Below are 14,625 nucleotides of genomic sequence, written 5' to 3'. Positions count from 1 at the left end.
CCAGGGTGGTGTGTGCGCGCCGGCGGGGGGCATCTCTGCCGAGGAGGAAACACAAGGTCAAGAGGCGGCTCTTCTCCTCCTCCTCCTCCTCCTCCATGGAAGAAGACGGGAGCGATGAGCCCTGAGGAGGACGGCGAAGAGAAGGGGCGGATGGCTGAGCGCTGCCGGGCTTCCCCTCGGGATTGACGCGGGCGCGGAGAGCTGAAGGGGCCGGAGGAGGCAGCGCTGGGGTCGGGAGGGAGGGAGGGAGGAGAGGAAGGCGAGGAGGAAGCGGGGGGTTTGAATCTCCCTGGCTGGATTATCTCCCTTCAGGGGAAGCTGCCATCGCCGCCCGGCCTCGGCCCGCGGCCCCTGCGGCCAAGATGGACCTGGGCAGCGCCGCCCGGAGAGCGGGAGCTGCCCCCGCAACCCCGGCCGCCTGGAGACCTTTCCCCTCCGCCTGCTGCTGCTGCTTCGCCTCGCTCCTGGATGTGAACAGCTGGCTGCTCTTCTACGGCTTCCTCTACCTGGCTCTCTACGCCCAGGTGTCCCAGTCCAAGTCCTGCGACAAAATCTCCTGCTTTTCGGGTCATTGTGTCAACTCCACCTGTGTCTGCGACCAGGGCTGGGTGGGAGACCAGTGCCAACACTGCCAGGGCAGGTTCAAGTAAGTCTCTGCTTATTACCATTTCCTTCTTTTCATCTCTACACCCTTTCCCTCTCATTTCACTTGCCTGTTTTTCGTTTTGACCGTGTCTGCTGTGATTCTGTTCATGTGTGGTGGAAGTATACGGCAGAAGTTAAGGCTGAAATAGGCTCCTCCACCTCTTAAGAGCACAGGACACAGTCTTGCGAAGGAAAATAGTACCTGCTGACTTACCGCTGAAAATAGGCTGCTCCACTTCATGGGAACCGAGAGACAGAAATCGACCTGAAGCTGTGTCGCTGCTGTCCCTTCTGGAAGGGTCATGGAAATGAAATGTGCACTCATAGGGCTGCCCAGGAAGCAAAAACTAGTAGTGGATTTTAATGACTTTTTCCATCTGAAGAGTGAAAGTGTTTAGCTCATTCCAGTCCTCCTTTCTTTCAGGTGTTCTAGTTAAGTGGGTATTGCTCAGTTACATTCAGCACAACGTGAGTGCAACTGAGTGAAATGTACGTCCCTAAGGACAAGGTTTGCAGGAGAGAGTGGAAAACGTAAACCCCTAACATGTTTTTGCTCAGTAGAGCTCGAACTACCTTCTCATTCTTAAAAGTGAATGTGATACCAAGTCATTGATCAGTATGAAAGAAGCACACCCAGACATTTGCTTTTCTATATGTAGTGGGAAAGAAGACTTAATTTATAGGGCTGTCACTTTCCTCCCGCCCCCTTTGCTATCAGCGCGAAGACTGGATGTGAAGAATACCACTCGCTGTTATTTTGCGATATAATCTTGGGCAGGACATCTCATTTCATTCCCTTGTAAAACACCCCTTAAAAGCAGGAACTCTATTAAGTATGATGACATATATAGCTAGAAAGTGTTCTAATATCTGATTAATAATGAGGCATCGGTGAACTTAAGTCTTAGAGAATTCAAATCCTGGCTTTGAAAAATTACTTTTTATAGGTTAACTATCAATAATTGTTTTTAAAAATTTTAATTTAAAAATTGTTTTTAAGTTCAGTTTTCAGTTTTCTCTCTGGAGTACTGAAATTAAGCTATATAATTTACATCTCTTTTAAACATTTAACACATAGTCACTCATTCTTAAATAAATAAAAAGGTAAATCCACTAACTTGTTAGCTTGGGAAGGAGTAGCTGAAGTCAGACGTGTTGGCTGAAGTAATGTACACACTGCTGAGAAAGTAACAATTCACTGATAATATTTGGATAATATCCCATCAGTACTATATAAAGGTAATGCAAGAACAAATATAATACATCTTTTCTGCATATGAACTTGATAATAAGGTGTCATTTTTCAGTTTCAAAGCTGGTCATTTGTTGCCTGTATGTACTGGGGGTTTGGGGGTTGTCCTGCTCTGTGCAGTGGAACAATGGGCTAATTGCTGAGGGATTGAGAGTGAGGAGAGGCGGCCCAGGTGAATCTTCTTTGTGTGTGTGGATCTGCAGAGCTATAATTTCCTTGCTTTAAAGAGATTACTTGTATCCTTTGTCTTGGTGCCACTCGCAGCAGACCCTGATAATGCAAGGACCAGAGCAAACTGTAATTTCAGTTTCAAAGCTTGTTATGACTTAGTATATTCTCTGAATTGTTACTGGAGCCTCTATCCTGTCCTTACAGGTATTATCTTGCTTATCTGTTGAAACATTTATATTTCTTGACATTGGTTGTGCTTGTCAAGTGAGGAAGCACAGTGGTTATATTTTCCTTCTGGTAGAAAGTTAATAATCCATCCCCACCTAGAGGAAGTTCTGCCTGAATGTTGGAAGGGCACCTCTTCTGAGCTGAGCTAACAGAGTGGTTAATCGATGTGCTGTTAGAAGTTTTGATTTCTCATTAACTCCTCTATATTCTTTCATGCTTAGCTTTAGAAGTGATAGTGATACTTGCATTGTGATTTTGATCACGGAAGTAAGCTGTTGGAGACCTATTTTTTACTGATGACACTTTCATAGCAGTATCTCTAATAGCTCATCTTTAATCTTTATTCTTGGAAGCAAAGTATACTTTGCAATGAAAATAAGCAGCCTAAGATTTAAAGCTTTTCAAGCCCTGTGAGTTGGGGATGGAGTGAAATATGTTAAACGTTTCTTACAATGCAAGCAGCAGCTTGGAGTGGTTGTATTTTGAATCCTGAAAATTCAGATGGGTGTTGAATGGGTGATGAGTCAAACTCCATGTATTTCCATCTGAAGAGCTGGAAAGAGAATGTTAGTCTGCCTGATGTGTAGGTGATTGAAGACCTTTCTGACCTCTCTGGGAGTTGATGGTTTGACTTATTGTGGTGGAACATCTGCTTATTGTTTCTGTTTTTCTGTGAAACTGAGCTTTATCCTTAAATAGCCATGGTTGAACTTTTGCAGCAGTTTGACAACTTCTGTTTAATGTACATCACTGCTGCAGCAGTTACCTCTGTTAATAAGAATTATTATGCAGATTGTTTCAGAATGACAAAAATTGCAACGTGTGTTTGTGTTACTGTTGGCGGGTTGTAGATACGATATACAAATGTTAATAGAACCTTTTTTTATTACTCTAAACATTTACATTGTTTCGAAGTTGCAGCTGTTTGAAGTGCCTGCGTGTGTCTCTGTTACCCAAGATTTTAATTGAACTTTTAATAGCCCAAATTGGACATGTGTAAAACCTGTCTCTACGTTATTTGAAGAAACAGATTTTCAAGGACAGGCTTAAAACAGTTGAAAATAAAATGGTCTTACTTTTTCTTCATCTAAGTGAAGTATGGTTATTTTTGCTCTCTGTAAATGAGTGACTTGCATTAGCAAGCACCTGAAACGTTATTTTAAGAGGAGAAATACTCTGCCTAAGGGTAACTTGGGACCATTAATTCTTTGTTGAGAGATGTGGAGTATTTTTTACTTTGTTTTATTTCTTTTCTCGACTGAGAAATAATAACATAGCAGAGATATATCAGAAATAATTGATCAGTCTTCGTAAGCAGGTGTCAGTTGACAGTATTATGGTAACCTTGCCTTTTCCCTGTAGGAGAACTACCGAGTAAGTGGACTGCTTAGCAAATGTTGCTCTGAGCTGGATGAAAGAAGGATGGATGGGTGATAAAATGAGCAGAAAGATTGTCCAGCACCATTTTACCATTTTCTTACTCTTATTTGCCAACTTTATTTACCCTTTGTATTGTGAAACATGTGGTAACTCATTACAGAAATTGAGATGTTGCTATTCTTACTGCAGTGCATTCACATCTATGTTACTCACTTTTCAGAATGATCTAGGCCTCATCTCTGGCTGGTGGTAAAGTATTTCACTCTCTGTCCAGACTGGATATCTGAATGGAATTCTGACTTTGTGATTTCTTAAAACCTTTTTTTTCTTCCATTCCTTCCTCTCTGCTCTAAAAGAATACAAAACCTTTTTTTTTTTCTTTTTTTTTTAACCAAAATAAAAAAGGGAAAATTATTTATGGAAAGAAAGAGAAAAGGAATTCTGCCAGGTGAAAGATAAGAAAACCAGTGGGTGATCAAGTTCTGTTTTTATAGCAGGGAGTTTCAAGAAGCGCAGTTCCCAAGATGTAAACAACCACAAGCATGAAAGGACAGCACACAACTTTGTTTTGCTAGGTTGGTTTATCAAGGAAGCGAAGCTTCTGATGCTACATCTGCCACTCATTCTTCCCCTATCCTATCTATATCTTTGAATTTGTTGGTCATTTGCAGTTTTCACGATGATATGAGTTTTGGCAGAAGGGAAGGGGAAGGGCTGCCTAGTTGTGTTATGAGACTCCAGGAAATTAAGGGACACAAACATTATGAATGGCCAAACTACAGGAAAAAGTGCTGTCACAGCTTCTGTGACACTTCTAAATACACTTCTGTGTATTTAGATGTCAAAGTCAAGAGTCTTGAGATGCAGCAGTACAGGAAAACAGGTTTCCTTAGTTTTGCTACTCACAGAATGACTTCTGAGAAGAAAAAAAAATCCCCCAGGTCAGAGCAAAAAGTTTCCCTTTCTCTAGCTCTGCTTTGGACACTGGCATGTAGAAGAGCATTAGATAAAAATTTGCTCATGAAATTGTTCTTCCTCCTAAGGTTTTGAGTACCTGAATGACTAAAACCATCCATTCTTCTAAAATTCTGCCTTTGGAAAATTAGGTTGTGTCTTCAGAGGCTTATTGTTGTTTATTTGATAACTGTGAGTCCCAATTGGCAGATGTGATGAAGCAGATTGTACAGGATAGGTGAGCACCTTTAAGGACCTACGCCTCAGTTAATCTGCTTTACCTAGTCCTAGATATCTACTTGTTATGGAGAGAGTAAGAACAAATGGATCTATGTGATTATTAAACCTTGTCTCCAGATGTTCTTCTTGCAATTTTAAATTACCTTCTGCATACTCTTAATTTCTAGAGCTCCTATAAAAGATTTTGTGTTCTTCAAGGACAAAACAATTTCCAAGTACAATCACACTCACAACTGAAATGTTAGAAGGGTATAAAATTTTGTTATTCCAGGCAAAATCCTTATTTTTATCTAAAACTCTGAATTCTGTTGTCTGCAGAATGACTCATGCAAGGAAAGTGTCCTTAAATTGCAGATTTTAAATGAATGATAATGTTGTGTAAGAAGAGATCTTTAGAAAAAACTTAGCTTTAGCTGCAGCCAGTTGAAGTTCATGCTGCTGTGAAAAGGGGTGACTTTATGCTTTACACTTCTCTTTGATTACATCTTTCTGCTTCTTGTGTAAGCATTAATATTCCTGCTGAGATTTGAAAAGTATCAACAGGAACATATCTCCCCACCTCTCAGCCAACTTTTTTTTTTAAGCTAGCTCAGTTTGCTCAAGTTACTTCACTTGCATAAGCCTCCTGCTGATCCAAAGGAGTTGGCAGCATGAGCAGGTGTAGAGAGGAAAAGAAAATTGTTACTTTTAGAACTGGTACAGACTTAGTTTTCCATAACTTTAATGTAAAACAACATCACCATTAAACTGGTGCAACTTTCATTATAGGATGACTCAGGATTTCACCCTGTATAATTTCAAAACTGCCTTTGTCATCGGCATGACCTGTATCTGATCCAAGACATAATTATTCTTATTGACATCAGTGGAATTGCATGTAAGATTTTGCACCTGCAAATTGCCTTTTTATAACTCAACGTGTGAATGCTAATAAAATTAAACCAGTGGAAAACCATCAGTGATTATGATTTTATCCTTATAAAACGTGATCTTTATTTTGAGTTGACTTTAGTGGTGATGCTCTGAAAAATCTTTCTTTCAGTGTGAGTTATTCTCTCTGTATTAAAATTTTAAACCACAACTACAGTTTGTATAATCAAGAGACTTTGAATTTTTAAAGAATATTTTTTTATTAGAATCTTGTTTTGAATTGTAGAAGCATAAGCCATATGGCCACACTAAACTCCCCCTACAAGCTAAACAATCTGCACTGAAAAGTGTTTTTTGAAAGGAAAGCAGTCTTTTTGCAAATCTTAAATTAATTTTATTATAATGTATTTTTGTTAACGCTTAATACTTCCTTCATGGAAAAGACCTTTAAAAGCAAACAGTCCAACCACTGTCCTAATGCTACTGAGCCCACCACTAAACCATTTTAATGTTTTTTTTTTTTATGGATTTTTGTAAACAAGACCAGAAATTACCTGTTTACTTGTTACCTCTGATTACCTGTTCTTACCACTTGCCTTATGCAGGCTATAGGATAACTCTTAATTCCCGTTTGAGTTGAGCATGTGCTTTAGAAAGCATTTCACCAAGTCTGAAAACACTTCCATTGACTCAAAGCCAATTATAGGCTTTCAAAATTCTTCTGTTGGTTAGTTATCATCAGTGTTTTATGTAACCAGCAACAACAAATGCAGAATCCCCCTAATCCACAAAATCTTCCCTACCTAATTTTTTCTCTTTTAGTTTTCTCAGTTTTCTCATGCTCTGAGTCAGGCCTTTATTGCAGAAACTTTAGTAAATGAAGTCTCTGTTCCCTGTGTAGGTGTAGATATGGTCCCCTTTTCCTCGCTGAGAATGGAGAGCAATGTTCCTTGAGTCATCTCAACATAAAACAGGCTTTTCCATCCTTGATTGCTCTCTTGGTTTATTGCCTCCCCTATTTTATCAGTGTTCTTGAGCTGTGAGTGCCAGAACTAGACGCTTGTCTTTTGGTAGTGGATGTACTGGCGAAACATAGACACAGAGTGACTGCTCCCCTGCTGCTTGGAGTCCTGCTGTGTGCAGCTGCAGAGAGTGCTGCTCAGCTTAGCACCGTGCTGGCAGCTCACACCATTATTTTCTGCTTCACAAGTCTTCTTGGAGTTGCTGTCTCCTCAGTACCAAGGCCCTGCTTTTCTCAAAGTAGTCTGAGAACTGAACACAGCCTCTCCTCTTCAGAGTGATATTTAATGGTGGAGCTCCCAACATGTATGGGATGTCCTTCTAAAAACACTCCTCTTTCCCCATCAAGCAGTAGATAATTAACAACATACTGTGTCCCTTCCTGTGTGTATCTGAGACAATCTGTAGGAGTGAATCTGAATGCAAGTTAGGCAAAGGGCTGTGGATTCTGGAGTCTGGTTTGTTTGCAGGCTAAGTGGTTTGATACTTGGACAAATAAGTGTGGGAACAGATGGCTGATGGCCCTGCCAGCCCTTCAGACAGCAGCAAAGGTGGTTGCCATTGCTTTGGGTGTGTAAAAAGCTCAGTTGTATCCATGTATGCTTGTCTACCCGTAAATGATACATAAATGCCTGTACAGGTTTAGCATTTAATATTTATCATGTTTTAAATTTATTTGGCAAATAAATAGTCTCGTGCTGTGTTTCTCTTACTTCCTTTAATCAAAAAGAAGGCCTGATGATCATATTTTGGGAGGCATTACCATAGTTCATGTCATCTTTTTAAAATGAGTATGAGTAGTTTTTGAGATATCAGTCTATCACACTGCACTGGAAATTGATTTAATTTTATCAAAATGTGGGCATAAAAGGTAGGAGGTAATATGAGATACTACAGGAATATCCTTGGGATATTCTTGCACATACTTACAAATACTGATGAAAAAAGACCTTACTTTAAAACACTGTTACATAGACAATATGAATACCTTGGAAAACTCATGCAATATTGAAGAATAATTATCTGTCAGTGTCTACAAAATTTATTAGCTCTATGGTCTAGACTTAGAAAACATGCTGCAAAGTTCATGTAAGGAGGAATAAATAATGATGATACCTGAAAACATGGGCACTTCAGTGAATGGCAGCTGTTAACAGTAATAAAGGAAAAACAGTGAACTACGGGTAAAGTAGATGTTTTCATGTGAGGTGGATGAGCAGTGGGAATTTTCAAAGTAATATTAGAGGGTGCCATTTATATTCTTAAAAACCTAATGAGTGGACTAAGAGTTGCATTGATTTTAGAGCTACATGTGGATGAAAACCCTATTGAGAAATGATGGAACTAAGCTCAGTATGGTTGGTTACTTAGTGTTCATTCACAAGGTGCAAGAACTGCGTTTGGCTTTGAAGTTTCCTCCAGACAGAAAACCCTAAAGCTTTTAGACCGCTAAAAAGTAATTTAGTCACCAACTATTCCAGGGTAAACATCCTAAATTATCTGTTAATGCAACAGCATTTTTCAAAAAATTAATTCTGCTATAAAAACCTCTCCCAAAATTTAGAGCTTATGTTATTCATCTTTAAGAAATGGTTTCTAGGATCTGTTTGAATCAGTATTTTTACATTTCTTAGCTAAGGATGGAAATGTGCTACTACCATAATCTGGTGGCAAAATATCTAGTCTGTTCATGCTAATAAAGTTTAGAAACAAGCTAGATGTAGATTATTTCCAAGTTTTAAGCAGCACATATCTGATAACCATGATTGGGGTAGGGAGTTTTGAATCCAGGATATTCTAGGATTACCTGGCAATGGAACAAGTGCTGAATTACTTAAAGATTGGATGCACACACATAAAATGACACTCAATATCTACATTTCCTTATGGATTTCTTCCATAATTTATGTGCTTCAGTGTCTCATCTGTAAAAAGGACATAATGCTTCCTGTTTAAAGACTTGAGGTGACCTATGACTGTAATCATGAGGCACAACTAATAAGGTAGATCAAATTCTAGAGATTGCATTTCTTCCTAGAAGATGATAAATACTACGACATGAAGTACTGTTGTCCAAACTATACTGTGTATCTCAAACAGATAAGTAAAATCACTTCCTCATTAGGCCAGATGAACCAAAAGTTTGCAGTCTGTATCACTGCAGAATAATATTCTCTTATTCAAGAGACTCCTTAGAAAAAATTGTGCATTGGCTGTCACTGATTAACATTTTTTTTCAGAAGAAAGACCCCTAAAGACCTAACCCTCAGACTTGGATTAAATCTTACAAACAAAATATTGTGATATGTTGTAGTACTTAATGGATATTTTGAAGAGTTACTGCTCTGCTTGTGGGAATAGAGTGTTCTATGTTAGTCATTAAATTCCTATGCCAGTATCAAAGAATCATGAATTCCTAATTTATAGGTTGATTGCATTAATATTATTACAGAATTATGAATCTGGATTCATAGTCTTTAAATGTAGATTTTTTAATTATAAATGTGCACTTTTATGCACAGGTTTATGTTTGTTACCATGTGTATGAGTTTTTATCTAGTTCTCTGTTATCTTGAAGGCTAATAACTTGCCTTCAATGAAAAAATGGATCATGTTGAGTATGTTATGAGATGAAGAACAATCAGAAGTGTCCCAAAAGGACAAGTTTTTAGCTATGTATGTTACCAGTTGTGGCAGTAAAATGTGAGCAGCAGTGATTTTGGTCATAAGCCTGGGTAGAGAGCTGGGGTTAGTAATATCTTTAAATATTCTGGTGAGCTTTACAGAAACTTTGTTCAAGTAAACCATGAGTGTCTCACTTGGAACAAGAAGACAAATGGGCTTCATTGATTGCCACCCACAATCCGAGGACAGAGATAAATTAGTCAGAAAAACATCTTGCTAGTCATGCTGCGGTTTGAAATACTTTCCTTTTTGTAATGGATAGAAGCGACTAAAATATGGCAAGCTTACTTGTTAAGGCATCTCAGCTTTCAAAACTCAAGAAAACTTTAATAAATTCTGACTTATGCAAATATAGTCAAATACTTTGGTAGTTTCAGCTTTATTAGTAAAACTGAAATGCTGATTAATCCAACTGTAGGATAATTTGCACCCTTAGTGTTTGTTTTTTTTTTTTTAATCTATAGAATAAGAGTGTGCATATGTTAAAGTATGTATTTCTCATAAGGAAAATCCAAACCAAACACAAAATAGCTCTCAATCGTGTTTGTGTGTGCAAGCCCAGTTGATGAAGACGCTTTGGAGGATGCTTGGTAATCAAACTTGTGTGTGGTATATGCAAGTACCAAAGCAGTTATGGGGTAGAGGAAAATGAACTGTGTGCATAGGAAGTGTCACAGAGCTGCTTTAATGAAGCTGCTTTTGTAATTCCCTCAGTATCAGCAGATCTGTTTTGTTTGCTTCCTAAGTCAGCTGAGGCTTTTCCAATAGGTAACTTAAAACTAAACCTTGAACAGGAGCTGGAAGGTGGTCTTGAAAAATGAAAAGTACTGGACAAACAAATGGCTGCTTTTGAAAACATACAGATTTGCACTTGTGTACACAGCTGTAATATCACGTTAAGACAGTTTTGTTAGAAAATATTTTTGCAGATGTTTTCTAAAATCTAATGCTGATATAAGTATTAAATTCAGAATGTGTGTATTAAAATCCATTCCCGCCATCCCCCAGTATTTGTAGTAGCGTAGCACTTGGTAGGGGCATCTATTTTAAACTAAAAGTGGCACAGTTTTTTGAGAGGTTTTAATTTTCAAACAGCTTGTTCTATATTAACTTTCACAGGGCAAAATACACTCAATCTGTATTCAAGGAAGTACTTACCTCTACTCATCTGTATAGCACTCTGTATCTCAATATCTTATTTAAGCACTAGGTAGCCAGGTGTCTCAATGGCCTTGAGAAACACACATTTATTTTTTGAACTGTTTTACACGTAGGAAACCTGAAATCGTGTGGTTGTCTAAGGTAACATAACAAATAAGTGACTGAATTGAAATGGAAGCTTGGGAGTAAATACAATGTTCTGTAATTCTGTCTCAGTCCTCATTTTGGAAAGACTGAGCTGTCTTCAATTTGTATGTTCTTTTTCTGCAAATAGACAGTATAGTTTGAAGTTCTTTGTTTTCTCAGGTACCTTTACTGTGTCACATAATTGGATGCAGGAGAAGATATGAAGTTAATATGTCTATTATTCAGGTATGGATATATAGCTGGGGAGTTTTGCAATATTTTATACTGACGGTTTGAAACACATACTGCATGTCATTCAATGAGTACGTGGGAGACCTCTGTTAATGCAGGTATAAATAGAATATAGGTTAGAGGTTGATGAATACTTAGAGAATTGATCTTGAAAGGTGGACCCAGCACATGAAAGCTGGACTGAGTTTGTAGTTAATCTATTGTCTGTGTTCGTTTTGTTTTTTTTTTTTTTTTTTTTTTTTTTTTTTAAGGAGGGTGGGAGTGGTAGTGGAGGCAAGGAACAAGGAAACCACAGCACAGGATATTGAGTTCACAAAAGGTGTTCATTAACAGGAATATTGCTGGATTATTTTATTTTCAATTTTATATTCATCCTTGAAGTGTACCTATAGCATTTGGGGTTTGTATGCATTCAGAAATCTGTTCTCTAACATAGAACTCTGAAGTGACAGACAACTGAATATTCCTTTAAAGTTAGACTTGGGTTTTCTAATTTAGATTGACTGTGTTTCTAAGTAGCAGTTGGACTGGAAAGCAGAGACAGTGTCTCTTAGCTTCTCTTGGAATGATGAATGCTTGCAATGTTACCCTGAAATGGAATTTGAGAACATCTTACTCTGAATTTTTCCTTTGAGTTGTCTTGGTAGTTTTGAGGTCACACTCAATAAAGATCCTATAAAGACCTATCTATTGTTAATAAAAAAACCCGGTGGTGGAAGTTCTTGCCTTCTAAGGAGCATTCTTTTTAAAGAGTCTTATCAGTTCTTTTTAACACTTCACCTGTAGCTCTTCAGAGTTGCTGTTTTTTATATCATCCTGATAAATGTGTGTTTTTATTTCCATCTTCTCATGAAAACCAAAGCAGATGAAGGACAACATCAAGACACTTGATCTTAGTCCTTACTTGTAAATACAGGAATTGAGATTTAGTCTGTTTTTTTTCTGTAATGATCAAGGAGGGCATTGTGCAATGTGTAATCTAGTTGATATTGTAACTTTGCAATCTACAGGTTTCCTTATTGTCTTAATGTGATTCACAGGGTACGGTGGTAAATTATTGTGCTTCAAGGCTGGGAGAAACAAAACTAAAATATGCTAATTTTGGTGAATATGGAAGAAATATTCTTTTTTGTTCTCATAGTTATGCCGTTGCAGGCTTAGAGTTTAGTGTATCATATCTCTTATTCTCTTATACTTGAAGGCATCCTTTTGAATAAAACAACATTATTTGGTGAAGGAGATTCTCAGGCATCCTATGTTTAGAAATCTACAATTTTTTTAGGAAGCAGCGCCTTTTGGGTTTTTCATCCCTATTGAGAACTTTTTTCCTTTTCTGTTTGTTTTATTGGTTTTGTTGTTAACACACCAGATGTATTTAGGAGGCTGGCTGAGTTGATGTCAAACTATAAGATAACAAGTTATGCAAACTTATCCTCAGTATATCATGTTTTTAGCAAATATATGTCTTCTGATATAGTTTAAATGTCCTCATTTTGTGTGTTTCTGTTTTTAAGGACACTTGATCACCCTTGTTGAATTCTCCATTCTTTGCATGTTACATTCTTCTTGGTAAGATGTACTTGCCTAATGGTTAAGATTATTGTAGTCTAAAAGATTTTGTCATCGCTTCCATAGAAAAGTGGAAAATGGAAAATGCTGTGAAAAATCTGGATGGAAATGTCTGTGAGCCTGCAAACTATGGCTCTGAAGGGAATTATGGAACTGAGGTCAGCAGGTTTGTGTATAAGGCTGTTACTGTGCAAAAAAAGCTGCGTATTCTGGTCAACACCAGACATTATATGTTTCTTTTTTGTTCATGTGCTCAACAGCATATACTGGTGGTGCTCAAGACATCTCTGTACTAGATTTCAGTGGTAACTTGGGTTCTAGGCTACATAAATCTGAGCTTCTTGCTGCTGTGAATATTAAGGATGGATTTTTTCATAATAGGGATGAGAATTTTGAAGGATATTCATAGGGTCATAGAACGGTTTGGGTTGGAAGGGACCTTAAGGGTCATCCAGCTACAACTCCCTGGCATGGCAGGGACACCTTCCACTAGACCAGGTTACTCAGAGCCCTATCTAGCCTAGTCTTGAACACAGAGATGGGAGCTCACAACCTCTCTGGGCAAAAATTGTCTGTGCTTAAGACTATCAGAAGGATTTTTAGTTTTGTTTTTTTTTCTCCCCAATGTTGAATTGTGTTTAGTCCGGATTTCCTTGTGCAGTTCTTCAGGGGTTTGTGTACGTGTCTTTTTGACTCTTAAATTATTCACTCGAGCAGCAAAGAGAAAATTGCATTGCCTGTGTGTGTATGCATGATGTCTGCAGATCAGAAATACTATATGTATTTGCTCATCTAATTAATCATGTTGAGTTTTTGGGAGGGGGAAGTAGACTTCTTTAGAAAGTAATTTTCAGGAGCTGTGTGGATAATGAACTCAGTTCAGAGGTTCCACGTACTTGCAGAAGTATTTGCCTGAGGCAGGGTTTGAAAGAAACTCTCTAAGGAGGTCACTCTGTGCAAGGTAAGGAGTGTTGTAGAAATAGATGAAATTTGAGGACATCCACAAAATAAGATTCGGGGCTTGTAATTGACTAAGGATGGAAAACACCTCTTGGTTTTGGAGATGGGTTAACTTTTATGAAGGCATACACCATTGTAGATGTAGCGATAGCTGTAGGATAAAAAATTAATGTAAATATTTTATTAATAACTTAATTATTAATAAAACATTTAACATTAATTTATAAAGAAATAAAATAAAATTAAATTTATATGTTTTCTGCTAAATTAGTATTTATGGTATAACAAGGAATAATAAGGCTGTTTGTAATTTTGCACTTGCAAGTAGACTGCAGGCCTATTGCAGACTCTCAGTTGCTACAGTCTTAAGATGTTGTAATTAATCTCTTTCACCTAATGAACTGTTGGGGACAGTATTTATCTTCCCAGTACTTTTAGAATCAAGCTGTTGAGGTGTTGTCTCATGCTAAGAATGTCTTCATTATACAAATAGTCCTTCAAGCTATGAATTTAATTACATTAGTGTGGCGCTTGGAAGGGAAAATAATTATTAACTTTCTGCTTTTAGTTAGGGTTGTGGTTTGAAATATTTTCCTTGAATTAAAGATGTCCAAGGCAATGTTCTCTTTAAGCATGTTTTATGCATGGGAAGAAAGGGAAATGCTTTTGTTCAAGTAGAATTCCCTATCCTCTCTTAAAATATTTTTAACTTATCCTTGTCAGAGGCTTCTTGAGAAAAAGAAGAGTTGTTATTATAAAATCTGTGGGTCTTTGGATGCAGAACAGAAATTAGAATTTTACTATGGAACAAAATGGGAACTTGAAAAATAAAACAATAAATGGACTAGAGTGTGTGACTTATTTTGGAGTAGTTGGGTTTTGAATTTGTGCTAAAGATCACAGAAGGAAAAATGTTCAGGATGAATGTTAGTTTTTGATGTACAGTCATATGCTGAAGGGTAAGAGAAAAGAAATTGAGTAAGTGTGGGGTTTTTTTTGTACAATTAATATAAAATGTGAATATTTGATTCTGTATCTGTTTAAGCCTGTTTCTGTTGCTTCATTGAACTAATGCAACATTTTATCAATTGTCTTTGTTTTCAGTAAAAACC

The 14,625-nt window shown here is 37.6% G+C and overlaps 1 protein-coding gene across 3 annotated transcripts in view; it reads left to right on the top strand.

The window, feature by feature from the left end:
* The first annotated feature begins 298 nt into the window (after positions 1–298).
* ATRNL1 (attractin like 1) overlaps positions 299–14,625 on the top strand; it is a 379,876-nt gene continuing 365,549 nt past the window's right edge. For all 3 annotated transcript variants that reach the window (XM_027740024.2, XM_027740021.2, XM_039383740.1), the window contains exon 1: positions 299–646. In XM_027740024.2, the coding sequence (XP_027595825.1) occupies positions 363–646 (284 nt within the window). In that variant the 5' untranslated portion in view covers positions 299–362. The remainder of the gene's footprint in view (positions 647–14,625) is intronic.

This window comes from Pipra filicauda, unplaced genomic scaffold (assembly GCF_003945595.2).
Source record: "Pipra filicauda isolate LSUMZ 115617 unplaced genomic scaffold, ASM394559v2 scaffold322_size837228_pilon, whole genome shotgun sequence".
Lineage (NCBI taxonomy): Eukaryota > Metazoa > Chordata > Aves > Passeriformes > Pipridae > Pipra > Pipra filicauda.
The sequence above is the reverse complement of the archived record's forward strand: the minus strand, read 5'-3'. Positions and strand labels throughout refer to the sequence as shown.